Source organism: Clinocottus analis, unplaced genomic scaffold (assembly GCF_023055335.1).
Source record: "Clinocottus analis isolate CAN_PGR_092001 unplaced genomic scaffold, fCliAna1.0.p SCAF_26, whole genome shotgun sequence".
Classification (NCBI taxonomy): Eukaryota; Metazoa; Chordata; class Actinopteri; order Perciformes; family Cottidae; genus Clinocottus; species Clinocottus analis.
Window position 1 is genome coordinate 3,621,468 of NW_027175998.1, and position 27,083 is coordinate 3,648,550.

At 45.7% G+C, this 27,083-nt stretch overlaps 5 protein-coding genes across 11 annotated transcripts in view; 2 read left to right on the forward strand and 3 right to left on the reverse strand.

Moving 5' to 3' along the window:
* The window catches only part of LOC137794853 (recombining binding protein suppressor of hairless-like), a 6,042-nt gene extending 2,884 nt beyond the window's left edge, over positions 1-3,158 (reverse strand). Inside the window, exons 1-9 of one of the 4 annotated variants that reach the window (XM_068591940.1) lie at positions 3,124-3,146; positions 2,446-2,553; positions 2,198-2,230; positions 2,000-2,095; positions 1,736-1,901; positions 1,459-1,633; positions 1,219-1,356; positions 953-1,065; positions 607-747 (exon numbers count right to left, since the gene is read on the reverse strand). In XM_068591940.1, the coding sequence (XP_068448041.1) occupies positions 607-747; positions 953-1,065; positions 1,219-1,356; positions 1,459-1,633; positions 1,736-1,901; positions 2,000-2,095; positions 2,198-2,230; positions 2,446-2,553; positions 3,124-3,143 (990 nt within the window). In that variant the 5' untranslated portion in view covers positions 3,144-3,146. Of the gene's footprint in view, positions 1-606; positions 748-952; positions 1,066-1,218; positions 1,357-1,458; positions 1,634-1,735; positions 1,902-1,999; positions 2,096-2,197; positions 2,231-2,445; positions 2,916-2,943; positions 3,035-3,123 lie in introns of those variants that run through there. The other 3 variants (XM_068591943.1, XM_068591942.1, XM_068591941.1) reach the window with 3 other exon arrangements.
* A 1,443-nt stretch (positions 3,159-4,601) lies between these two features.
* Positions 4,602-12,022, reverse strand: hgsnat (heparan-alpha-glucosaminide N-acetyltransferase). 3 transcript variants are annotated; one of them, XM_068591937.1, is made up of 18 exons: positions 11,780-12,022; positions 10,833-10,948; positions 10,578-10,714; positions 9,693-9,811; positions 9,485-9,554; positions 9,313-9,382; positions 9,114-9,217; positions 8,345-8,421; positions 8,163-8,193; positions 7,905-8,065; positions 7,669-7,784; positions 7,446-7,567; positions 6,594-6,720; positions 6,414-6,500; positions 6,230-6,307; positions 6,042-6,112; positions 5,749-5,861; positions 4,602-5,652 (listed from the first exon to the last, which is right to left on the reverse strand). In XM_068591937.1, exons 1-18 carry the CDS (start codon positions 11,949-11,951, stop codon positions 5,471-5,473), a joined length of 1,953 nt encoding a protein of 650 aa, XP_068448038.1. In that variant the 5' UTR covers positions 11,952-12,022; the 3' UTR covers positions 4,602-5,470. The 3 variants fall into 3 exon arrangements, with proteins under 3 accessions (XP_068448038.1, XP_068448039.1, XP_068448040.1); XM_068591938.1 differs by lacking the exon at positions 11,780-12,022 and adding an exon at positions 11,255-11,534; XM_068591939.1 differs by lacking the exon at positions 11,780-12,022 and adding an exon at positions 11,136-11,534.
* On the forward strand, positions 11,932-14,667 carry LOC137794856 (dynactin subunit 6-like). The gene is made up of 7 exons (XM_068591946.1): positions 11,932-12,499; positions 12,720-12,784; positions 12,936-13,041; positions 13,135-13,220; positions 13,330-13,377; positions 13,518-13,660; positions 14,355-14,667. Exons 1-7 carry the CDS (start codon positions 12,471-12,473, stop codon positions 14,445-14,447), a joined length of 570 nt encoding a protein of 189 aa, XP_068448047.1. The 5' UTR covers positions 11,932-12,470; the 3' UTR covers positions 14,448-14,667.
* Positions 14,668-15,354: 687 nt separating this feature from the next.
* Positions 15,355-25,162, reverse strand: gtf2e2 (general transcription factor IIE, polypeptide 2, beta). Of its 2 annotated transcripts, none has more exons than XM_068591944.1 (8): positions 24,936-25,162; positions 23,994-24,152; positions 18,246-18,328; positions 17,557-17,664; positions 16,450-16,632; positions 16,236-16,329; positions 15,590-15,705; positions 15,355-15,485 (listed from the first exon to the last, which is right to left on the reverse strand). In XM_068591944.1, the coding sequence occupies exons 2-8, from the start codon at positions 24,145-24,147 to the stop codon at positions 15,369-15,371; spliced, it is 855 nt and encodes a 284-aa protein (XP_068448045.1). In that variant the 5' UTR covers positions 24,148-24,152; positions 24,936-25,162; the 3' UTR covers positions 15,355-15,368. The 2 variants fall into 2 exon arrangements, with proteins under 2 accessions (XP_068448045.1, XP_068448046.1); XM_068591945.1 differs by lacking the exon at positions 24,936-25,162 and adding an exon at positions 24,709-24,860.
* On the forward strand, positions 19,231-22,452 carry smim18 (small integral membrane protein 18). Its single transcript, XM_068591947.1, has 2 exons — positions 19,231-19,478; positions 21,335-22,452. Exon 2 carries the CDS (start codon positions 21,340-21,342, stop codon positions 21,661-21,663), a length of 324 nt encoding a protein of 107 aa, XP_068448048.1. The 5' UTR covers positions 19,231-19,478; positions 21,335-21,339; the 3' UTR covers positions 21,664-22,452.
* Positions 25,163-27,083: the final 1,921 nt, after the last annotated feature.

Below are 27,083 nucleotides of genomic sequence, written 5' to 3' on the forward strand. Positions count from 1 at the left end.
TGCAGAAACACAAAACAAACGGCAACTGCCAGCAGAGCTGAACTCATAACAGGAGTTGAAGGACCTTTGGGTGACACCGCCGTGATTACTCACACTTCTGATACTGCGTTTTGGTTCTTACGTACAAGTAACGACATGAAACAATTATGTACAGAATACCTATTTTCACAGCTGGGATCGACTCCAGCGCCCCGCGACCCTAATGAGGATAAGCGGTTAAGATAATGGATGGATGGATACCTATTTTTGATTTTTATTAGGAAAAATACAATTAATAAAATACAAAGGTAAGTTGCATTTCTGATCATAACATCTGATTTCACACTGAATTTAGTCCATCGAGTTGCAAAATGTTATGTTTGAATTTAGCAACCGTGTTTAGTCAGCAACTGCACCTTAGTACAGGCTTCTCCTCCCTTGGGAAAAAAACAACCAACAATTTTCCCATTTCGCAACTTCATAGAAAAACTCAAGATTGAGAAATAACTTCTTTTTTTTTTGGTTTTTATATCCGATTTTACGATATTCAGGAAGCGGAATTAAAAAACTAAAAAGCTAATTTAAACATGAGTGTGTGTGTGTGTGTGCGTGTGTGTGATTGCACACCTGGAACTGGATGATCCTCTCCTGCGAGAGACACAGGTACATTCTGTCGGTATCTTTCAGGTAGAAGGCGCACTTGTGAAGCTGGGACACCGGGTCGTCTGCGTCCATCGACGCCGACTGCTTGTCCACTTTACGAATGACCTGAGGAACCGAGGCGAGACACACACACACACACACACACACACACACAGACACACACACACGTATCAGGAAACAAACCATGTACACAAGTGTGCAGAACAAACACACACTCTCCTACGACTACTTTGAGCACACCCAGGGGTGTGACGGCACTTTTTTTTGTTGTTGTTGTTGACGCAATGAGTTGACACGGACGCGTGCGTACCAGTCTGGGCAGCGCCATGCCGGTGACGGAGCAGACCAGTTTGACCGTCTGGCCGTAGTGAATGTAGCCGTCTCTCACGGCGAACTCCTCTCCTTCGGACTCCTCGTCGTCCACTGAGTGAAAAAAAACGACACACAAAACTAATTCACACGTGTGGAACTTCTGCTCCGCCTTTTCGCAGGTGGAGGAAAAAAAACGACAAATAATAACAATATTTGTTTTTAAAAACACACACACACACACAAAAAGCCCAGGTAAAGACTTACGGAGGTGAATGTAGAAGGCTCCCCACTGTTGGGAGCTCGCGAGAAAGTTCCCCCCCTCCACGTGGAGATACCTGGTGCTGACCGTCTGGGATCGCAGGCGGTTAAACAACGCCACCTTCGTCCCTGACGCTATACACACTGGAAGGAGGGTGGGGATAGAGGAGGGGGGGAGGATGAGAGATAAGTGTCACGCGCGTGGTGAAACCCTACAGCTGTCTCCTTCGAGATGGCTCAACTCACGGTCGGCGTTCTTCAGGGACTGCTTCTTCTTGGAGGGCTTGGAGATGACCTTGATCCGCTTGCTGAGGAAGAATCCGATGTTGGCGCTGTTGCCGTACAACATCTTCACCGACAGCATGAAGTGCTTCCGTTTGTCCGAGTCGCTGATGTACAGAGTCTTCGCCGTGCAGAAGTGCTAATGTAAGGAGAGGGGGCGAGGGATGGAATATACACAGGTTAGGTTTGTTATAAAATAAGGCGAGACGGCGTCCCCTTCTGGTGAAAGCCCCTGATTCACCTTCCCCTCCAGGTGGAGTTGCTGCATCTCCTGCTCGCTGTTGCCGATCCCGATGAAGGCGCAGGGCTGGGCCTCCTGCTCCGTGCAGCCCTCCTTCTCCATGTTCTCCAGCTTCTTCTTCCAGCCGCTGCCCATCAGGTACACGCAGGGCGGGGGGCAGAAGAACCTGGTGGACGCGAGCAGACGCCGTTTGAAAAACAACCACAACAACATGCACGGTGATACACATGAGACTTCGCCGTCAAAAGCCTCCCACACACCAACCTCTTTTCATTGCCGTATGACTTTTGTGCAACTTTTGCGTGCAGTATGAGCACCGTTTGGTCGTCTTTGTCCTTCAAGTAATTCCTCATTGCCTCCCTAAGATGACGGGGGGAGGATAGACAAGACATTCACAAATTACATAACATCTATATGACTCAAGTTGTTGGTGTTTTTCACTGTTTCTCTCTCTTTCTCTACCTTGTCAATCGTTGAGGTCGCTCACCAAACTTCCTGCCAAACAGAAAACATCAGGGTTGCTTACATGTGGTTTCAGTGATGTGGCAGAGACAACAAACAACAACAACAACAACAAGCTTGACAGAAAGCGGGGTGAGTTGGCAAATGGCATGTTAGTGACGTCAGCGGGTCACCTCGAGGCGCTCGCGCTATCACACCGCGTATAAAGGGTGTAATAGCGCAGACACGCGCATTAATAAAGGATTCACCTCCGTTGGTTTCTACGCATTTTTCTTCTTCTTCGTCTTTTTAGACTCAATGATAATGTCTCGCCGTACAACGCCACGGCAACACTGCGAACTTCTCTTTTCGGGCTCCTATTTGAAGAGGAAGAAGGAAAATAAACCAACAAAATGTGCGCGGACTAGTCTCTGCTGAGGCTAATTACCGCAAACCGCTCCGCCTTTTAACGCACGTTAACGGTGCGGCGCAGCGCGGAGTGACACGTTCGTTTTGTGGAGATATAACGTCGGTAGCTGAGCTCAACTCCTAGAAACACACGTTAAAAAAAAACAAACAGACACACGCAGGCTGTCGAAGTTGAAGAAGAAGAAGAAAAAGCCAAACTGGTGTGTTCTCCAAAAAAAAGTTTCTTAAAAAAAAAAAAAGAGTTTGAAACGGCCCACGTCGCGCGACCACTCAACAAGTGGCAGATGGGAAAAAAAAGCAGGCGATACTACGAAGAATAGTTTTTTAGCGTAGCTGACCCCACGTCACGCCGCAAAGTAGCACTGCGTGCAGTTAGCCGTACGGGGGTCGCGGCGACACTCCTCACGTCCGAAAACGTCACTCTAAAACACCGCGGACCGGCGGCGTTTCACCACGAGGGAGGGAGGGGTAGGGGTGGGAACTTTTAATATCATTATGCTTTGAATTTCAGCACTTACCCCGTAACAACGGGCGCCATCTTCCAAATAACTCCCCCCCCACCCCACCCACCCCTCTACACACCCCCGAAAAAAAAGTCCAACAATCGCGAGATCCCTCCCCCCCAAAAAAGCCCCCTCTCGCCAAAAGCCAGCGGCACAACAGAGGAGAGCAGACTGGTAAGGAAGAGCAGGGGGAGAGAAAAGAGGGGGGAGGTGTGACGGGGAAAGGGGTGAGGGAGGGAGGGAGGGGCGACGGGCAGACGCCAAAACAACAGGCGTGGGAAAGTTGCAAAGTCGCGCGAGAGCGAGAAAACTCTCACAATAGACACGAATGAAGAGAGCGCGATTGTCTCGCGAGATCGAGAGGCGCTCTCACAACTTGCGTTTTTTTTTTTTTCTTCTTCTCTCACAAGGCACCCACACTGTAACTCGATTCCCACGGCTTATTGAGCGATAAAGCAAACTACACCTGTCTCCCCGTCGAAGAGCTGGAAACACAGCTTGAAGATAAATAATGTGATGTGAACTGTAACTCTGGAAAGCATATATTCTTATATAAACTCCATGTGGCACGTTATATAACTGGTAATCATTCATCTTAGAGGAAGTCAGAATGGCCCTGCTTTAAAAAAGGCCTAAAGACGGATAAGAGAAAGAATAATTACAACATTGCAAGTCAAACAGCAATTATGTTTTGAATATTTACATTTTATTACATAAAGTTATTTTGGCGAATATAAAAACAGTGTATAAAATGTTTGGCACAATGAATTTCATCAATCAGGACGGTGCCGCATGAGCAATTATTTCAAAAATCCCCACAGCATTTGGATATTTCACCGACTGAACATATGATCTTGTGTTTATAAAAGTAATACCTGCCAATCGTACAAAGTGTACGGCACTGCGTGAGCGACGGCAACCGTTTTAAAGGCGAGCCAAGACACCGCTGCGTCTCCAAATCCCACAATTACATCTACTGTAAACGGCTTTCTATGAGCTCGTGAAACACTTCACAAAATGGAAAAGGAATGGCCGCTGGAAAATGTTTGCCAAAAGAATGGGCAATTAAATCACTGGCCAACATGGAAAAGTGTTACAAAATAAAAAAAAGGTCAGTTCTGGGAAGAACAAAAACACCTGATCAAAAAGGAACTCCTCCACATGCATGCTTCTCTGAAGGTAGGTTTGTGTCTTTTTTACCCAAGCAAATTTCTTGTTTGTAAGTAAATTATCTCCAAATCTTTGCTCTCACTTCAAAAATTGTGTCTAAAATTTTTGGGGGAAAAAATGCTTTCAAAACTAAAATTTGCTCTCAAAAAATTTCCTCTCAAAAAAAAAAAGAAACGCTTGAAAAAAAATTTTGGGAACAAATTTTAGTTTTAAGAGCGTTTTTGTTAGCAATTTTTTTTTTTTTTGCGTTTATTTTTTGAGAGCAATTTTTTTGGGAGCAAATTTCTTTTGAGAGCAAATTTTAGTTTTGAGAGGGGTTTTTTGGGGAGCAAATTTTTGGGATTTTTTTTTTTTTAGCATTTTTTGAGCATTTAACTTACAAACAAGACATTTGCTTGGGCAAAAAAAAAACACAAATCTACCTTTATAGCTTTTGCATGGACACAAAAAATAGGCAAAGCAAGCATTGAAGTCATGTGACATGACCTTCACTTCCCCTCAGCGCTTTATATATCACACCACATCCTGGTTCCCTTGTTTTAAATATTACTTCCATCTTCTACTCAGAAGTGGAAGGAACAAGCAACGAGTAGCCTACTCTCTCTCTCTCTGGGGTGCATCATTATTCCTCCGCCTGCTCTTCAAGAGTCGGTCTCTCTCTCACACACACACACACACACACACACACACACACACACACAAAAAAACCACTTCAGCTTTTCAGAGTAATGCGACAGTACTGGAGATGGCAGCGGGGGATTCTCCTAACGGGAAGTCAACAAACCACCATGGCAACAGCCTGCTGCTGCGGTGCGAGATGAGGAATGAAAACCAAGCGTCGAGAACGCCGTCAGAGGAGCAGATTAACAAAGTCAGTATTCACAAATTCCCGACACTATCCTTGGACGTGTTCTTCCTGAGTCGGTTGAGATGTTCGGCAGCCGGCTTCGTAGCCGAAGATCTTTTCATTGAGGAAAAAATAAAGTCTTGTCAATTAGCGACTAAAATATAAAAAGATGTGTTGTTTGAAAGAACAAAAAAAGACAGATAACCAGGAGACAGTGACAAAATAAATCAGTCTCCAGTTTCCCGCTCGTGTGTTTTGTAACTCCTCAGATGTGTGTTTGTATTTGTTCTGCACACTCGTGCACGTGGTTTGTTTCCTGATACGTGTCAGAGAGTGTCCCATCGTTTAGATCTTCCAGAAAATCTTCTTCCTGTAGAGCAGGTAGGAGATGAAGACCCAACAGGAAGTGGCCGCGAGGTTCTGCGTGAGGTGCTCGGCGTGGGATTGGCTGTTGGCCATGCGCCAGCGGAAGGGGAAGTACTCCTCGAACACCTCGTGGCCCACGTACACCAGGATGGAGTTCATACCTGGGGATCGGAGTGAAGAGTGGATTAAAATTATATTCAACTACAGAACAGGTAGTGGGCGGGCAGAGGGGGTCTGTCGGTCATTAATCTGCTCACCAGGGTAGTAGAAAGGGGCTCCGGACCACCACCTCTTCACGTCCACCGTGTAGTAGACCAGCACCAGCAGCACGAAGGCAAAACAGGCCAACGTGGTCACATAGGACAGAGACCTGGGGTTGGAATGGACGTTCATTCATCACCAATATCACAACATTAGTGATAGCAGGCACACACACAAAAAAGGAACAGACAGCAGAACAAGTAATAGTATCAGAACCACACTACAGTCTGACAGCCGATTCAGTACTTCAAAACAATTTAAATGATAATAATCATGAAGCACACTTTACCAGAGGTTTTTGTTGACGGGGATGAAGCCCTGGTCGGTGGAGCACTTGGTCAGAATGGCTGATATGACTCCCTGTGAGTCACAAGAGACGTCATCATTCACTCAGGAAAGCAAAATTAAAACTCAAATCGATGAATATCGAGACTATTCAGCAAAAATAATAATGTGTAAAAGTGAAAAGGGGCTTACCAGAAGAAGACCCCATGTGAGGAATCTTGAAATTATACTACTGTGGAGCTCTCTGTAGTGTAAGATTATCTTTCCTGCCTGAAGGACAATACAAAATAATATAATCATTATATCATTCGAAATACCAACATCAGAAATATGAATAATTTCAAGGAAAACAACGAGAAAACCGGGCAGGACATACCTGCAGTCCAAGAAAAGCCATGAGGATGGAGTTGATGCTGCCGAGAACACCTTCTGGATCGTGTGGCATGTGAGTTGCATAAACCACCTTTTTAAAAACGGAAAGGAAACAGGATTTCAAAACACACTAAAGCAACTTAGCCAAAGAATAAATGGTTGTGTTGTGTTGTCGGTCACCGACCCGTGACGAGGGAGTCTGGTAGATGTGGCTCTCTCCGAGCAGCCACCGGTCAATGAGAGCGGCCGCTCCGCCGGTGCAGTTGGCGTACTGCCCCATGTCCCCGATCCCACCTGGGCCCAGATAGCCTCTGTCCAGGAGGCAGAGGAAGTCAGGGTTATCACGTGTGGGATAAAGCATGCGCCTCTCAACCTTCTTCTTTTGGTTTGTCCTCTCAAAAACCAGATCCGTCTCGTGTCGGCGTCTCAGAGATAACACGTTTATTTCTCCCTCTGATGAGGTGTCGTGATTGGCGGGCTGATATTTAAACGTAACAGGTCATTCAAAACTATTAACAGCTTTGAATAACTAGTATTTACATTTATTTGAATTGTTAAGCATATACAGATATAACTATTAGCTTTGTCAATGACCCAAAACATACAAACATACATATTAAGAAATTAAATCAAATAATTTGGCAGTACCTCAACAGCCCACTAGATGGTGCACTGATTCTCACCAGTGGGCCAAGAAAACTGGGACTCAGGGCAAAACAAAAACTATGGATTCCATTTTAAAAGATTTATCTTCCAGCTGTTTATTATTTCTACCAAGTCCTTGATGGTGTTGTCTGTGTAATTCTCTAAATATATTTAAATGACAGAAAATCTTAAAACCTGGGCCTGAATAAAAAATATACCGATCAACACTCGTAAAGCCTCGTCTGATAATCACACAAACGCAAAAAAACCCACCAAAAGACGACACGTAGACAAAATACTTTTCAGAAGTGGTTAAAACCTTGTGGCTTTGCTGAGCGTTGCACTTTTTACGTAGACACACACACACACTCACACGCCAGGTTTGACTCACGTTGGGCAATATGGCACAGGAAGTAGGAAAGTGAGGCACAGCCAGACGACTTCTAACACCAGCACACACAGCCAGGCGGGCCAGTACAGCAGGACGTCGACGCCGGGGGACCACCACGCCTCCTGGAGAGCAGAGACAACCCCGCAGTCACACTCACGCGTCACAATGAATCCAGCGCGAACGAGAGCTCCGTGACGTGGGAACTCGTGCGTTGTTGACTAACCGTCGGGAGGATGTCCAGATGGCCCCTCGCCACCAACAGATCCAGACAGGCCACGGCCAAGTAGGACCAGGCCAGGCGCTGCAGCACGCCGGGGATCCGCAGGTTGTCCCATGACACTGTTGGAGTGGACGAGTGTCAGCGGGAGGCAGAAACCATATTAAACGACATCGTCGAAATGGATTCTGTGCCATGTTGAAGTCGTTGGTGCGAGGCGGCGCGCTCATGCTCATACTCACGCGGGCCCTGGCAGTAGTTTGGGTTGATGACGAAGACGCCGATGGCGAAGAGCTGCGCGCTCCGCCACGCCACTTTCCTCAGCAGCGAGCGGCGGGTGGCGCCCGCGCGGAGCATGGAGTTGATGGACAGGGCGACGGAGGTCCCCATTATGAACACAAACCTGGAGAGGGGAGGTGGGCGGGGGGGAAGCGACGAGGGTGAGATCAAAACGGAGACGCAGAGGACGAGATGGTGGCGAACGCGTTCAAAAGGCTTACCAAGGGAAGACGAGATCGGCGACAGTCAGGCCTGAGGAAAAAACACAAAAAAGGGGATAAAATAACAATACAGGTTTAAAAAATTAAAATCAACCCGCGGTGTCGAGCCAAGCGACAAAAAGATGTGAGGTTGATTTCTGGTGTGATTAGAAAAGCAACGGTGGAAGCAGGTGGGAGCTCACCGTTCCAGCTTTCGTGCCTGAAGAACCAGTACCGCCCTCCTCCGTAGTTCACGAACACCATGATGACTAAAGCCAAGCTGGGAGCGCAGAGAGAGGACAAGGCATTGAGGATGTGAGGCCAAAAGAAACAACGGCTACACGGACATATCTGCTACAATAGATTCAATAGATGCAACGCCGTTAAAGTATCACAGAGACGCAGCCGCGCGGGAAAGAGGGAAAACTACAGTTTAAAGATCTCATCCATGTGTAACAGCACGTGAATGACTCACATTTACAGAGTCAGATAATCCCAAAAATTGAATCATATCATATGACAGCCCATTTCTGCCACAAAAAAAAATGGTTAAAATTAAAAGTCAGAATTATGAGATAAAAAGTCATGACTTTTTATTTCATAATTTCAACTTTATTATCTCATAATTATGACTTTATCTCATAATCATAACTTTTCATCTCATAATTTTGACTTTATCTCATAATTTCGACTTCATTATCTTAATTATGACTTTTTATCTCATAATTATGACTTTTTATCTCATAACAACGACTTTTTATCTCATAATTGCTTTTTTTATCTCATAATAATTACTTTTCATCTCATCATTTTGACTTTTTATCTCATAATTTCGACTTCATTATCTCAATTATGACTTTTCATCTCATAATTGAGATAATATTTTTTCGTGGTGGATATGGGCTTCCATACAGATGAGGACAAGCGTTAAATCAGTTAACGCTGCAGGGCCGAGGAAGGCAGAGGGCTCACCCTCGGAATGTGTCCAGAGATCGCAGCCTCTTGCTCGGGTTGGGCGCCGGAGGGAGGATGTTGTCCGCAACCAGAGACACGGTCCTGTCTGGGAAGCCCAGCTCCTGTACCATAATAGTCAGATATCAAACACTGGACTTTACAAATGAATGGCTGATCAGGTCGCCATGAAGATTTCCTCTCCACACAAAACACTCACAGAGTTGATGAGCCTCTCGGTCTCCATGGAGCCGCTGATTCGGAACAGGATGCTCTTCACTATGTCAAGCCTGGACGAGAAGCCAATCGACCGGTTTAGGAGTCAATTCAAAACACACAAAGTTTACGCAGCACTTGGCAGTAATCTTAGCAAGAGATGTTTGTCACTTTACCCTAAGATTTTTGTTCCGATGGCAGAAGCCAGGGCCAGCCCAGCGAATATAAGGAAAGCAACCAAGATCGCTGTACAGGCGGAGAGGACAGGGGGGGGGGGTCATTTTTATCAACGTGCCATTTCATTTTCCACAATGCAACAGGTACAAATAAAGCATTCAAACACTCTGGATATGTGCACGTCATACGTGTCCGCGAGAGACTCACGGATGTAGCTGTTGACGGGGTCCACGACAGTCACCACGGAGCAGTCGGCCACCGAGGAGTCGGTCAGATTTTTCACCCACAGAGAGTAGTTCCCCTGCTCCCCAAAGTGGAAGGGAACCCTGAAGTGAAAAACAATGACGACTGATATATGCATGTTTCTGCTCATAGTTATTCAATGGATATTTCATTCTGAATGTAGATTGTCATTCAACAATGTTTTAAAAACAAGACGGCTCGTTGATGCACTAGACGAAGCCTCATTAAATGTGGAAAACAATTGTACTGTTCATCATTTAAGTTTAACTCTTTTAGCACCTTTCAAACAAATCAAACAGAATTCCAAGTGATGATGAAATGAATAACACAAAGTAAGAGGAAGTCAAATAAAACAAGACTAAAATGAGAGAAGATGAAGAGTTAAGTAAAGAAATAGTTCAAATAAAATACAACACTGAATAAATGTAACATGGTGACGCGGTAATGAGTTAATGAAGTCAAATTAAAGTGAAATCAAATCTGTATAAACCATAGCCTAAAACAAGCTGTATGAAATCGGACTAAATAAAAACACAAAGATATCAAAGATCAAAGCCAATAAATGTAAATTATGTCCACTGCCATGCTTTACAATCTGCTTTTGTAAAAATTGACCTTATGGTGCGGCAATAAAATATGACATTCAAGATGTGCTGGTGCATTTCAGCTGTGAAGTGGAACTGTGAAGGCTCTCAAATAGTATATTCCATTCATAATTTGCTCAGCCGTCATAGTACAGCGTGGTAAAACTAAGAAATGTGTTGTATCAAAAGACTCACTTATAGATTTGGTGTAAATGAGACTTTAAGAAGGGATTTCAGTGTCATATGTCAGTGTTCTTTAACTCACGTGCACAGCTCCTGGTTGACGGCAGCGCTGCTGAGCTGTAGTGTAATTTTATGCTGTGTGCTCACGACGAAGTTTGCCGAACTGGTCCTGCCAGGACCGGGCGCTGCGGGTAGCACCCCCAGCAGCTGGTACAAACACTAGCACACGGGGACACAATGGGTCCAGATCAGAACACCATCCTCGTCTGAAACGAGCCAATGTGCTACAGAATCAACTGCAGGAGAATATATGATGTGTGTGTGTGTGTTTCTCTACCTGATAGCATCGCTCTGACACCCAGGACACCACCACCTCAGCATCCAGCTCATTGTTGACTGTCAGGGTGGCCTCATCCATCTTCAGGGCTGTGTGCTTATGACCAGAGAGGCCAGCTGGAGTAAGAAATAGCAGCATTAGTTGAAGTCTTTGTCGTCGTTGTTCCTATGCAGAAAAGACGCAACAGCATCAAGTGCAGCAGACCACACCCTGTAACTGTGTGACAAACCTTGTGATCAGAATTCACATGAACCAATTAAAAACCCGTTTGGTTTCGCAAAGTTTAGAAACAAGTGCACATACACACACATAATCCCCAGCAGCCTTCCAGACTCCATGTTGACCCCCGTGCAAGTCAGAGAAACCACACCGTTTTTTTTAAAGGCTACAGCTGTGCAGCTAACGAGCTGCATGTTACTTACCACACACACCGATGGTTGTCTGCTGCCGACAAGCCTATTCCACAGCAGAGTGAGTGTTAGCTCGCTGGCTAGCCAGAGAGACGAAACAGAGCTAGCGTCGCTTCCCCGGAACAGCAAAGCATGTGAGCTGGCTGAAGTTACGGCTGCACAACCCCCCCGTGGTCACATGTTGTATTTAATCCGTAACCTGGGAGGGAGGCTCAAACGCCGATGGAGCTCATTCATCGACCGAGAACTGTTCCTTTTGGTGTAGCGAAGCAAGCTGTTTGAGTTGAGCTAACGCTAAAGTTAGCTCGAGCTAACCGGTTTGACTTAACGCTGAACGGTCAACTACTTAAACGACGTGGTGGCGCTTTGCTTCGTTGGTGAAAGCAATTTTGAACGCACAGTGAAAGAGAAAGTAGTATAGAGTTGCGCTAGGCCGTAACTAACTAGGTATATTTAATTAACACTAACTAGCTATAACTAACCCAGTCACTAAGCCTTCCGCTGCTGTCAAGTTAGTTTCCACTAACAGATACTTACGGGGAGATATTTCAGCTGTCAGTGGCAACACGCAAACGGCTACGACCAAAGCGAGGGCGGCGAAGGGGTAAAAACATTTCTCCTGTAGTGTCATTTCTTTCTGTTTTTCCTGGATCACCCCCGATACTGACAAAGTGCCTTGTGGATCCCCCTTTAGTTTCCCTTTTGCCATACCAAACGCCACTTCCGAGCATTTCTTGTTTTGGCATTGTAGTGGGAGCGACGAGGATCAAAGTACGTTGTTAACGCAAATTTACCTGTCGGTCGCCCTCAACTGGGGTCACCGCCGGTCACCACATGTGTATTCAAAACCACACTGAGGTTTTGGACTGCTTACATTTGATATACAATATGACCGAGTGTGTGTGATTTATGATGAACAACATTTATCACAGATCAATGTTTTTTTTATCAGGTTTCTCTAACGAAACACACTGAGTTGCTGGTGGTAACGTATTATTTCGTATTAAGTGTCTCGTTTGATCATTTTGTACAGACTACGGACGTATCTCAAGTGAGCTTACCTCTTTACAATTAATTCCTATATTTAACCAACAATCATCATGTTAGAAACTTGAGCTATGTTATGGTTGAGTCGGCTGACGCATGCGCATTGCGACGTAAGAGCAAGGACACCAAATCGATAATCGAGTGAGTCAACCGTGCCTCCCTTTGGGTTTCATCTGTCGCAATGGCTGATAAACCAAATGCTCAGAAAAGGTAACAAACTATGTTAGTCAATTAATGACGTATAACTGCTAAGCTTAGAGTTATTAGTGAATTAAAAAATGACTAAATAATCACAATAAAGTAACCGCGTACGTTCTTTAGACGGTTAGTCAATTGGCTAGCTAGCAACGTTAGCTCACAGTTTAACCCTTTTTCATCCCTCGCATGTCCTCGGACACTGTTTGACTTTATCATTATTATGTTCTCACAGTGTCAAAATAGCGGCTGGAGCCGTGGTTTGTGTTGAAAGTGAAATTAGAGGAGACGTCACCATAGGTAAGAGGCTTTGTTTTGGGTCACTTCCAAGTGGTCGCTGCTGACTTGGCAAAACTTGCATTGCTTCACATCCAGTAAAGAAAACTCGGTCTAACGGTACGTTAACTTTACCTAAAGTATATACATTTTTAAATGACCTGCGTTTCCTCAGGCCCCAGGACAGTAGTCCACCCGAAAGCGCGCATCATCGCAGAGGCAGGACCCATCGTGATTGGAGAAGGCAATTTGATAGAGGAGCAAGCCCTGATCATCAATGGGTAATTCAAGATGCCTTGTGCATAGCATGTAGTCTAGGACGCTGTTACAAGATGGGTAATCTTTGCAAACTCGTTTTGTTTTCAACCCACAAGTTACCCTGAAAACATCACGCCGGAGTCCGAAGTGGAACCAAAGACGATGACCATCGGCATGAACAATGTGTTTGAAGTTGGCTGTGGTATCCTTTTTCACTTGCTTGGCCAGTCTTATTGTAGAAGTCTAATTATTCAATATTGTAATCATGAACTATGTATGTATTTTAAAAAGCCTTATCTGACAACTTACAGTTTCACAAACCCTGAAAATTGGGGACAACAATGTGATTGAATCCAAAGGTAGGACGTGTGTCTTTTGTTTTCTTTCAGTGTCTGTGAGTAACCCTACACCTAAAGGACCGCTGTGCAAATACGCCTCTAACATACTATGCAGTGCTTTGTGTGTGAGACGCATCAAAATGTCCTCTTTTGTTGTCTAGCTGACGTCGGTAGGAACGTGATCCTCACCAGCGGCTGTATCATCGGAGCCTTCTGTCAGGTCAACACGTGTGAGGTCATACCCGAGAACACGGTCATCTACGGCTCCGGGTGTATGAGGCGGGTTCAGACGGAGAAACCACAGGTACCAACGGCATTACATTACATTTTTTTCTTTTGTGCTCACAGGGAGAACATTAAAAGAAGTGTTGATTTGACTTATTGGGAGCTGGAGGCAGTAGTATGATGTATTGCATCGTAATTGTGCAGGTTTTAGTGCATGTGCACCCACCTCTTGTACGTGGACCTGTACAGATGAATAATGACCGTTGAGTAATTCTGGCCAGTTAAATTCTTTAAAGTGTCAGCTGGGAGCTGGCACGCCTGTACTGCTAAGTTACGCAAAAAAATAACTTTGAACGAGCGGTCATTGTGTGCGTCGTGGTAAATCTCTGCTACACATACTGGTCATCGACCCGATGGAAGAAGTTCCTTGTCCGTCCTCTCGAGATTCAGCACAGCTGTTCCAACTGATTGACTTCACACGCGGAGACTTGTATCGCTCAGGAACCAAAGGAAGCGCAGGGTCCAGTGTGAAGCGGTTTTCGATGAGCGGTTGCCAGTTTTGAACGGTCCCTGCGCTCATGTTCATGAGCACTGATCAAAACGCATCTTTTGATGTCCGAGAGCTCCCACAGATACGCATTACCACTGTATTTTTCATTTATTTCCCATTAGTCAACTCAAAGTCATGGTATTTCAGATCTACTGTAGTTTTATTAGTGCAATATATTTTAAAGATCACTGTCTTATTAATATGCGTCTTCCTGCCTCTACAGCCCCAGACTCTTCAGCTGGACTTTCTCATGAAGATTTTGCCGAACTACCACCATCTGAAGAAAACAGTTAAGGCCGGCCACAACGCCAGCTAGAATGTAACTTAATGACTTTTAAGGTGTCTGGCAAACACATATTTAAATAGGTCGTTCCAGAAGGAAGCGCGAATGTATATAAATATGTAATATGTACCTAACTTGTCACTTTCTGAGAAATATTTTCTACTCTAACCACAAAGCATTTCATCTTCGTCTTGCTGAGCTCATGCACCCTTTTCTATGATTGATTCATTGATTAAATAACCTCAGGAATGTCGGTGTGCTTTGTCATTTCATTACCAGGTTGTAAAGAGAGCAGTAAGGACACATACAACTGACAGTTGGCTCTTACAGTGTTAAACAGCATTACACTAAATGAGACATTTTATACCTGAAACACTTAAACGTACGGCTTCTACCGGTTTGCACATGAATCAATCAACAGCGCAATCGCTTGTAACAGTGTCATTTATTAAAATCTGTTCCAAAAAACTTTCAGTATCGCAAAACCGCCACGCTGCATGGCGCTGAGGAGCGAAAGGAATTGAAATACTTTTGAAAGCCCACGAGAAGGAAGATGGTTCATGCTTTGGATGAGGGAGCTCAATGTAACGCACATCACAAGCCTGTCTTCTGCTACTCCTATTAAAGAGGTGGGGCTGCCCTTCAAAATAAAAGCAGCGCAGCACACACGCAGCACACGCCTGTCTTAGCAATGAACTAAATAAAAGAAAGAAACCTCATCTGAATTGGACAAGTGGGGTTGCCACGCCCCCCTCTTCCCCAGTAAGGATGGTACTTTCTTCTCCAGTTATCACTGATCAATAACCAAACTAAAAAGGTTTTCACAACACAGCTGCTGTTTACCCCACGTAATACACACTGCTCACTGAGACGTGTGCAAAGAAAAGGGGCGGGGGGAGAATAAGCCACACAGACTGCCATGAAAAAGTCTCTGTCGTCGTGTGGCACGAGGTCTCACTTCTTAACGGGAAGGCCCTCTGAATAGTCCTCCAGAACGCCCGCCAAGTGGTTGTTGTGGGTCTTGAAGTGTCTCTTCTTCTGCCCGCCTTTCTTCCTCTTTAGAACTGGTAACTGCACAGAAACACAATCGGCTCTGATCAACGTGTTCGGTGGACAATTGTTGAAATGTTCCAGTGAATATAAACCAAGTGGAAGTAGAAGTACACGACACTGACCACTTTCTTTGGTCCGGTCTCTTGCATGGAGGAGATGCCTTGTTTCTTCAGGTACTCGTCAATCTTCTCTTCATCTATGGAATCAACTGGAACGCTCCTCCACAATTTCTGGAATTCTACGATTAGGAGACAAGTTTGTTTTTGATCCAGAAACATATAAACTCAATAGATAGTCCCACAATTATTTCACGGTTTTGGCCAAACGTATTAGATAACGACCCAGGCCGAGATGAAATGGACAAAATGGAGATGAAAGTACGCTAAGAAAATGATTTTGATGAAGATCTAATTATATCTACACAGAAATTAACATGTGTGTGTTAAAGTAAAGTGGAATTTACATGACAATTTATGTTTGCATAAATACGATATGCGGCATATCCATCTATCTCGATAGAGATTTTTATTTTTCATGTTTGTATTATATTTTTTGATAGACAAAGTCAAAAAACTTCTTTCATCTGACCAGCAGTTCGAGCAAAAATAGGAAATTGGCAAATTGGCAAAAACATGTATGTTCCAATAATATCAGATGGATTGCGGGAAACTTAAACCCAAATATTTTGTCTGTCAAGAGGCTAGTTGGGCCTTTATTTTATTTAATGACGACTTAAATCAGTGACATACAGACAGACATCCCGCTCACCTTCGTCGACGGTAAACTGGCAGTGCTTGTCGTTGTAGAAGAGGATCTTCTTCTTATCCGGTCTCGTCACAAAGATGATCTGGTCCCCCAAAGCCTGCGAACACACCACGCCTCATGTTTCTGTTTGCGTGTCCCTATTGTTTAGTCTCCAAAGTGTTCAGGCGTGACACCCCCCCCCCCCCTCTTTATTAATGAACATAATGTAACGTCGCACCTTGATGGCCTTGGCCGAGTTGGGCAGCCCCTCCTCCACGTCGTCCAGCAGCACTCCTCCCAGGCCCAGCTGGTCGTGTTTGTCCAGCAGCCTCAGCAGGGCCTTCTTGTCCTTCAGGTTGTACTTGGGCTTGAAGCCGTACGTCCCGTCGCGGACGAAGATTTTCGGGTTGCTGACCAAGGCCTGACATTGTCGGAGAGGGAAGCGGCGGACGTCAGGTCTTTCGAAACCGACTCGTCTCAGACCGACAACGCGCTACAGGAAGCCCCGTTCTCCTCCTGAGCAATACAGACGCTACTGCACTCGTGAGCGCGGTGACCTTCAGAATCGAGAACGGCAATGAATTCTGTTCTACGCACACGAGTCTAAAACCCGGTCCCCAGCGGCCTTAAACCCGAACCCTCAGGGACCCTTTGACGTCACCTGTTGAGTGTTTGGGGTGTGACAGAGGCTGCGAGGGCTTGAAATGGTGCGAATACGAATGAGACCGCACTTTGCTGCAACAGATCACCTGACCATGACGAGGTCAAAAAATATTGTGTCTAACTGTGGGGGTCGTTATTTTCTCTCTTTCCTCACAAGATGAGAGGTCATTTCAAATCATCTATGTAGTTGTTTTTGTCAAAACTGCTTCCATAACAAAATTCCACGTTTGATGAATAAATCTGTGCAACACAGTCTCTGCTGGCGTTCCTCTGATTTCATGCGTTTCATGGTTCTATCTTTCATCCTTCATGTCTCTGAGTACCGGGCTGAACACCCACGTGCCGCCCTCTTGGTTTACCTTTTGTTCACGTCTCCAACTGTGGATTTAATGTAGCACTGCTATGCATTGTGGGTAATTGCTTTGGGCAAAGTCTGCGTCGAGTGCTGTCAGCGAGTCTCCCGCTGCCGTTCTCAGCCCCTTGTTGATCTTCTCATAATATGTCCATCGTACAATGTATTAAAACATTTTTTTCTGACTGAAATATTATGGAAATGCATATGATAAATTTCTTTTAGCACCTTTTTCCCTCACTTTAAAAAAACAAAGACAATGAAAACACCCGAACCTGTTGCGGTTCACCACATGCACGTACGGTACTGAATGTTGTGTGTGAAGCACACCTCGGTCATGAGCCACTGTTTCTGTTTCATGCTGATGTCGAGAAGCTTGGTCTCGTCCAGGATCTCCTCCAGGGTCAGGCAGTGTATGTCGCCATTCTGGTGCCTCGTCTAGGAGTGAAGGAGAGAAGCACACAGATTTACATGAAGACACACACACACACAGTACAAAATCCTCCTTAGTGCTCATTTTAAGATGCAAGCAAAACAGCCAAACGTCTAAGACGACTTTCTTTTTCCCGCCTTGCATCCAAATGTCGGGGGGAACTTTACACGGTTTATGAAACTATGCGCTCAACAGATGGCACGAGCAAAACGTTAAAAGGAAAATCTGTCAACTCGAGTGCGCTGGTTTTTGTAAGCGCACGGTGGGGGGGGGCTCAGACAGCTCGTGCGGCGCGGGGGGGGGGGGGGGGGCGGGGGGCGCTGCCTTTTTGCAGTGTCACAGCATGATAAACAAGCTGTTAATGGTGCCAAAAGAAAAGACTGGGGACCAAATGTTACGCAGCGGACTCGACGTGACTCACAGCAGCTTTTCCGGAGCTTTGATGAAGATGACGACGGGCTTCAAAATCCATCAAATACATGCCTGCTAGTCCCGAAAGGATAGAGATTGATAAATAGTGGTCCCTTGAAAAAAAAAAAACAAAAAAAAACAACACGAAATTGCTTGGGGAACACTCAACGCTTACCTTCATGTAGTTGACTATCTTGGCGAGGCAGCCGAATTTGTACCCGGAGCTGGTCTTGATGTTGAAGCTGCCATTGCTGGACTCTGTGGAGAAAGAGAGAAAAGATATTTTAAATGTGTGTGTGTGTGTGTGTGTGTGTGTGTGTGTGTGTGTGTATATATATATATATATATATATATATATATATATATATATACACACACACACATACATACATACATACATACACACACATATATATGGAAGCGTGTGCACATACATAAATTGCCTTTAAACTAAAAGCAGTGTCGTAATGCATTTACGGCATGCATGTTATTTATTTTTCATTTTTGATTGACCTGACATGGGCCGGACTGGAGGAGCCGTAAGGCGCCCAGGTCTCAACTACGATTTGAAGTGCAGCATCTGTGCGTGGCAGTAATAAGACCCTCCCAATGCAGTTAAAACATGGAGGTAAAAGAGATGGGCAAAAATATATCTAATACCCCTCATACATTTATAAATGCATACATACATTTTAAAATGTACCAGTACATACATACATAAATAACATTATTGTAAGTTGAGGACATTTCCAGGGGCAAACTAACTGTTTTAAAAAAAATTATAATATCCAATCAAATCCATAGCACCGAGTTGTTAGTTGGAATTGCTAGTTACTTGCTAGTTACTTGCAAGTTGTGGGATCCTATACTTTAATGTAATAAGAAGATCCTATAAATACTGCAGGTAGTAAATGAGAGCAGTGCAGCCAGCCGGTGCTGTTCTCAGCTGGAGTCGGACTAAGCTGCCGCCCCTCCTCTCCTTGCACCGGCTCTGGCCAATCAGAGATGAAAGCAGACACCGACTCATGAATAATTCACGACTTGTGGGCGGAGCTTCTGAACGCGGCGCGCCGCGCGGTGGGCGGGACGCGGGGCCATAGTTGACAGACCGGCAGACGAATGGCGCAGAGGCAGGGCTACGCGGTTCACGAGGAGCCGTGAAGGAGGGGCGGGGAAGCGGAGGGGCGGTGCACGAGCGGCGGCTGGAAACGCGCGGGCGCGCACGCGCGCGACCGAGACAAGTGCCGAGGAGGAGAAGAAACACACACACACACACACACACAAAAAAGAAAACAGGTCGAGGAGCGAAACGCGGAGGAGGGAGAGAGCGGAAGACGGGAGCGAGAGGTGGAGCACTGAAGCCGCATCTGTTGACTTGCATCTTCTGGAGACTGCGCCAGATCCACCGGTGAGTGTGCAGTTTATTTCATTCTCCTTCCAATAATGACTTCATCAGGATGATGTGCGCGTGTGTTTGACATCAAAACACCAGAACAAGCCACAGCGTGGACGTCAGCTCTCGGTCTCACAGTGGCGCTGTGATGACCATAAGGGGGCATGTTGGTGTGTCATCCAGCAGCCACAGGGTCAAGCATGCATTTGTCTTCTTTTTAAAAAAAAATTGATTTTATTTTCTTTTTTTGTTTGATACAGCAGAAGTAAATTCTTCACTGCATTAGATAAATAGAAAACTGCAAATCATCCGATCCAACAACTGTCATTCGTCTCAGGCTGAGAGAGGTTTAGGCGGCACCTGTAATATTTAGGCCGAGAACCGAGGAGGCACGCAATGGATTAAATAAACATGGGTATGTGTCTGCACGCTCCTCCGCCGGAATACCAAACATCAGGAACTCCTGTGTGTTTTTTCCCGTGTGTGTGTGTGTTGTTTTGTGGAGATGCAGAACGGCAGCTCTCCAGACCAAAATCAATAAGTGGCCGACAGCTGTGAGGAGCCAGCCGGGGGCATTAGGAGATGCATAAGTGTGTTAGTGTGTGTGTGTGTGTGTGTGTGTGTGTGTGTGTCAGAGTACAATATACAATCCCTCAACACCTTAAGGGCCTGGCTAGGGTGGGGCTAGTTTGTTTCTTGTGGGGGGGTAACAGATGCTGTCGGGAGCCAATCTGTCATTGTGTATGTGACAGAAGAAAAGAGACTAGGAGATGCGGGCGGGGGGGGGGGACACACACACACACACACACACACAGTAAAAAGATGTTGTCCTGATGGCATTGAGTTGATGTTATGAGCTGGCGAGGAGGCAAAAGTTGCATCCCACTCTGTGCGTTAACGGATGCGCTTCCCGTCCACTCCCGTAAACGATAGCCATTATTCACCTAGCTTACTTTAAAACTGCCGCGTCACAGTGGAAGTATTTTGGCACTTAATCTCTTACTGTTGGACGACACACACACACATGCACACACTCGTAGAAGAAGAAAATTACGCAAAAAAAGTAACATAACTGCCTGACGAGAAGCACTTATGCTTCCTCAACTCCTTTCTGTGGTTCACTCAAGTGTAATCTGGGTCAGCTTCTTTTGTGCCAGTATGTGATATAAAAATGTCTGCGCCCGTGTGCATGTGCATACGTGTGTTTGGAGCATGCATGTGCACGAGAGTGAATGTGTGTGTGTGTGTGTGTGCGCAGAGACACCGGCCCGCTGTTCCCTGAGGACTTTTAAAGTGTTGCTTTGGCCGCGAACGTGAAAGGATAGCAGAGGAAAGACGTGACAAAGTGAATATTGCCGGATACCTTTTAACTTAATTACGATATTGCGGTTCCTCAAAAAAAATTTTGCCGCTATGGCCGAAGAGTTGCAAACCGTAGGCAGTAACAAGCTCCTTGCACAGCCGTCCTTTTCTTCCAGGCTTTCAAGTCTATTTTGGTTTTTCCGAGCAGATGGCCTCGGTGGGGTTTCGTGCTTTTTTGCAAGATAAACTTTTTTTTCCCTCCCTCTAATAACACACTGTCATCTAACTATCCTCTGGTTAGACTACGCACTTGTCAAACAGTGTATTATCTGTGTAAAAGTAAAATAAAAATGAATTGAGGCACTGGATCCTGTAGGGAGGCGCTCTTCTCCTTCATATATTATTTCATCCTCTCAGCATGGGAAGTATTTTTACAAACTCTCTAAAATTTGAGCTCCCTGCTGTTGTCACCGGAAAAAAACAACAAACCCAGAACAAAACCCCCCGTTGCAGGCGTTTAACAATCTGCCTCTCTCTTCTCTTCCCTGTTTTTCATTGCTTCACACTAGAAATCATGCCCAACGGCACGACCGCCATACACCCAAGCAACCTCCCGTGGCACCCGGCGGCCATCCTTGTGCCGCGGGCCTCCCTGCAGGTGCAGGAGGTCTACCCGTTCCACGACGGCTGGAACGTGGCCTGCTTCGTCATCCTGCTGCTCTTCATCCTCACCGTGGTGTCTCTGGCGGCCCTGGCCGTGCTCTACGAGCTGCTGGACTGTGGGTGCTGTGCCAAAGGGAAGACACACCACCAGCTGCGGGAGGAAGGGCCGGGAGGCTGCGGCAAGCTCATGACCAGCATTTGCAAAGAGCCGGAGTCCTGCACCGAGGTGGTGTAAGGGGGAATGTGGGGGGCAGGGGAATCGAGGACGAAGATGAGGAAGAGTAGGAATTCAGGTTTTTTGAACCGGGGGGGGAGGAGGGTGGCGGTGCCCACGACAAAATAACTTCTTAACATAAGTGCCCTCTTAGTGGTTCAGTTAAGACGGAGGCGGAAGAATGAGAGAACAGAACCATGTTGAAAAAAAAAGGTTTGCCACTGATTTGGGGAGTCAAATTAGCTTTTTATTTCACACACACCTACATTTACTGACACCGAGACGCAGGGTGGACCGTGAAGGCCACATTTTTATACACCAGAAGCAGACAGAGCATAGAGCAGTGAATTAATATTAGTGCGAGAAATAGTTCTCATAGGGTGGCCATGTTGACCCGATATCAACGAGTACAAAACAGAAGAAGAAGAGTATTCTTGTTCTATGACATCTGCCCTGTGAATACTGCACTGAGCCGGTCTGCTATTGCGCTCATGAGAGATATGGTAAATTGTTGTGTGCGGTTAGAAAACACTTTCCTACCTTAAAGACACTGCTCTGGCGTCACAAACCGGTGCTTTTGAGGAGCAACACACCAATGATCAAGCTTACATGGACAATATTGTTGCTTTGAATAAATCCTGCGTTCTTCTGTTCTTTAGTAAATAGTGTACCAGTGTTGTCGACTTGTTAAGCATTGCAACGTTATCTCGACACTTGCACAGTGTTGTATATTGATCATGCCGCCTGGAGCACAATGTCTGATTGCATAGGCCTGTACGCAAAATGCCTAATAAATTGTCACTGCACTTATCTACCGGGCTTTTTTTGCTGGGAAGATATGAACTCGAAGAATGTTAATATTGACCGACGGGGGACCAGATAAATCGACCCCGGTGCTGCTGCTAGCTCGTCCTCGTGGAGAAGAAGTCTCCTGTCGGCGAGAGAGGAGCCAGTCTGAGGGACCGCAGCTCTGCCGCCCGGCCACCGGCCCGCCATGGGGCTCCGTTTCTGGAAGCAGCGAGGCATGAAAGCGCGGCGGAATTAGCAAGATAGTTAGCAAACTAGCCAGCGGCTAAAATAGTAAAAATTGTAATAGCTTAATGAGTCGAGGTGATGAAAGGTTTTATCAGATGCTCAAAGTGGCTCTTCCACTTGGCCATGAAGATGATATTGTTAATGTCAGAGTTACACACTCATACTTGGGTAGATATTTATGAGACAAGCACAGTTTCTATTTCTGTATTTACTTGTGTATATGTGTGGGTGTGTGTTGAACACAATAGTGATCACACTGCAGCTTTTCCTCTAATTACCTCTTTAATGCAGACCTCGGGTCTTTAGCAACCTGGGAATAACACCGTGTGAAGTGATTCATTTAATTCCATTAGACCCTTAGAACCTTTCTGTTATTCTTCAAACTACTTTTCTTTTAACAGTGTTCTAGTGTCAAAACCTGTTTTTGTTTGCATTGTTTTCACTCTACAAAGGGTTTTGATTATCTAGAGACCTGAAGCTACGCAAGAGTCTACGCGTTACATGCTGTATTCATGCTACAGCAGCAGATACTGTTTGACCCCGTTTGGCCACATGATGGCACTGCTGTCTCGCTGTGAACTATGAATAAATACAGACACTATGGGGAAAAGCTTTGCTTACTGTCTCTGTAACGCGACTCGACAGTGCAGCGCCGGGGTGTCAGGTGTAGTGCAGCACAGCGTTCTCTTTGGTGTCAGAGGGCTCTGATGACAGCAGCCCTGGAGAGGAAGTTGTACCTGAGGCTACTGATGATGAGGAATTGGTTTATGGTGGCATTTACGCATCAGACGATTCAAAAGGCAGCACTGGATCGTGAGAATGTACGGAGCGATGAGAGAGCATCAGAGAGCTTCTTTCCTGGAAAATAGGCTTTAAGCTGATGGACGCCTGAAGCAGAAAAAAACCCAACTCCAGCTGAGGAACTCCCACAATAACAACAATCGCAATGTCTTGAACTGTCCGACTCAGTTTACAAACATTAAATCAAACTGCTGTTTACATCCCCCAAAGGAGTGGCCGCTCAGAAAAAGGTCATATCATTTAAGCTTATTAAGAAGGTCACGAGGCTGAAACTGATAAATAAGATGGAGATTTGCAGGGGCGATATTGCTTTGTCCATTAATAAGTTCGGAGGACAATCTGTAGCAGTTCTGAAAATGGGGATTGGTGCGCCTCTACAAATATTTTAAGCACAGGGATGCACCACAAATGCATGTCAGCTTTCACCCCGACACAGCCCACTTACAACAGCGGCAGAGGAACCGTGCAGTGTGACAGATGTGTCAGGAAAAAGGCAGAGGGTCTTCCTCACTTACCAGCACCGTGTTTGGACCCAGAGGAGCTCTCCTTCTCCAATTTGGGCTTCTTCTTCTTGTGCGAGTCGGACGGGGCCTGCCTCTTCTCTACCGCCGGAGTGGACAGAGCTCTTTTCTTGAACTGCTCCCTCTCCCTCAGTAAAGCTGGATCCATCCTGGCTGTGTGTGGGTGGGAGACCAACAAAACGTGTTTAAATGCAGCAATGGCTTAAATTAAGGGGCATCAATATGAAACAAGGGGCCCCATCAGAAATGACTCTCGGTGTGACATCACCTGGCTTTGTATGGTTTCAATGTGTGTTAGTTGGTCATTTGATTTGAGACACACATGTCTATGAATAGGCGCCATCTTAGCATCATATGAAGTATCTAAAATAATAAAATGTGTTTCTTTTGGTTGAAAAATTGACTCCTCATCACTGACAATTAAAGAGCCCAAGGCCTTTTAGAGGGCCCCAGGGGTCAGGGATCAGAGGGTTTGCCTTTTCTGCCCACATATTGGGCGTTAAGTGAACTTGTCCATAGCCGAGGGGCTAAACCTGGACGACATGGAGCTTAAATGTTTCATCGACACCAACGAGCAGCACTCTTGGACCAAGATACGAAGGCAATCAGAGAGAAAGGGGCTCCGAGATAAAACCCTTACATTGTACGCCAGTTTAACACACGAGCTAACGTTGACATTAACTAGCTAGTTCTCCAACTAACAACTTACGTTAGGTTAACCAGTTAACGTCAGTTGGCAGTGTTTTACGTTAGCATGGCGTTGTCGCCGTCATCGTTGTGAACCCGCGAAATAGCCACGGCTACCGTGGCTGACTGCTTCGGTTATTTGAATAACTAATTAACAGTTAAAGTACACATGTCTCGACACTTGGCTTGTCGAGGTAGGCTAGCGTTAGCTCGCCAACGTTGTTGTTGTTCTGGTGAGCGCGGCGTTACCTGAGGTGTTCCTGCTCTCGGAGAAAGTGACGGGTCAGTCCAGGAGGACTATCTAATCTCGGGTTTGGCGTAAAGAAGGAAACTCTTCCTCCGCCAATCCGCCGGCAAACCTCTTCCTTTTATAACGATAATGTGACTTAACACCAGCAAACTAACTTCACACACAAAACATCTCTTCTCTCTCTCTCATGCTGCACTTCCGTTCCTTGTTCGATTTGTTCGGACATCGACAGCAAATCCTTGGGTGACGTCATCACGTAGACAGCGCGCATCTCGCCCATGTATCCAGGGCAGTGGGTGGCACAAAGGAAAGGGCGCCACTCAGTGGTTCGTTTGTGCTACTGCATCACACACGAACATACACACACGTACAATAGGTCTTTTTTCATCTCTGGTTTCCAAGGATAATGGAATTATTTTGTAAAAAAATGAATACATTATAGAATAAACTTTTTGTCTGGAGAAATGCACTACTGTCACATGTGCTGTTCGGGTCACCCAAACAGCACATGCAGGCCTTTTCGAGGTTAAGTATGAAGAGACTCCATTCTGACTCAAGTTGACAATAAACAGATAGGCCTACTGTATCTCCAAGCTACACACAAATGCCTTTTTTCTTTTTCAGAGAGAGGGAACTCATGTGACTGACATAGGGCTGACTATATGAGGCAACAAAGAAGTAATTGAGCGTTGATGTGCCAGCTGCTATTTATCGAGCTCAGATGACCCCCCACCAGCCTCTTTCATGCTGCCTGGTCAGAAACATCCCCTACACACCACGGCCATAATGAGTCAAGATCATTGGGCAGCAGAGTGCAAAACATGAGAGAGAAAACACAAGACCATCGAGGCCAAAAGAAAAAGTACTCGAGAGATCTGTGTTTGTTCAAATGAGGCACAAAACATATTTGATTTAGTAGGAAGTCAGAGATGGCGATTATGAAACCCCACTGTGTCAGAAGGAGTGCTGTATCCTTGGAGTGTCCTGTAGGGATTAATGTATGGAGGCACGCCCTTCAGCACTCATGAGCGGATTGGCGTCCTCTGGCAGCAATCTACTCCCAAGGGGAACTGATGTTATGATGTGCCAATGGCGCAATTTTGGCCATGACTGAGCCGATAATCTGTTCCTCCTCGTTCTGATCGATACATGCGATTCAGCGTTACTCGTCACTATATATTCACTGCATTCAAAAGATGTGGGAGCTGGAGCTGGATATAACACAAAAAAAAGAAGCGCCACAGAGGCGGTTGCTATGAAACGAAGTGCATCAGTTCATCCGGCTGAAGCCGGGCTTCGCTGACGGAGGGAGGGAAAAGCAACCTCGCCACTCGGCCGTCAAGTGAGGGAGTGAGCGAGAGAGGAGAGGTGAGATAAGGCCGCTGTACAGAAACCAGGTCGCCCAAAGCGAAATGGGGAGCTAAGCAGCCCGAGGAGCAGCACATTGTGGAATATGAGACACGGTGCGGCCGGACACACACACACACACACACACAAATTCTGGAGGCCTGTGCGTGCATAAGCTTTCACGCATAGATTAATTGGCAAGGGATTTAATGGGAAAGATGCTGCCTCATGTCGTTTAAGCATTAACTTGTTGGCGGCGTGAAAAGCTCCTTAGATCTATTAACATAAAGCAGCATTTCACAGTGGGCGTGACCGGCTCGCACGCGCCGCTTCCAGTGTTGTTTCCTTTTGTGAGGCGAGGCGCGTTCACCTTTTGTCCCGCAGCACTCCCGAGTCGGCCGTGCCAGCCGGGGCTCTCCAACGTTTTAAGGAGTTTAAGTAAGAAGTGAAAGGCCTTAAACCCTGAACCCTCAGGGAGCTACTGACGTCAGCTGTTGGTTGGTTGAGCGTGAGAGAGGCTGTGAAAAGGTGTGAATAATTATCACGTTACTTTGAACATGCAAAAAAAAAAAGATGTACAATTGTGGGTATTTATTTGACACTTTTTACGCCCGGATTTGAACGCCTTCCAGGCTTTTTTCCTCCCGAGATGAGGTCATTTCAAATAATCTATATACCTTTAAAACTATATATACTAAAAATAAATATCCTCTGATGTTATGTGGCGGATCGGTGCGGTGTAGCAACAGTAAAACAGCCGCTGCACCGGACCGTCTTGGTAAAGAGGGAGCTCTCCATTT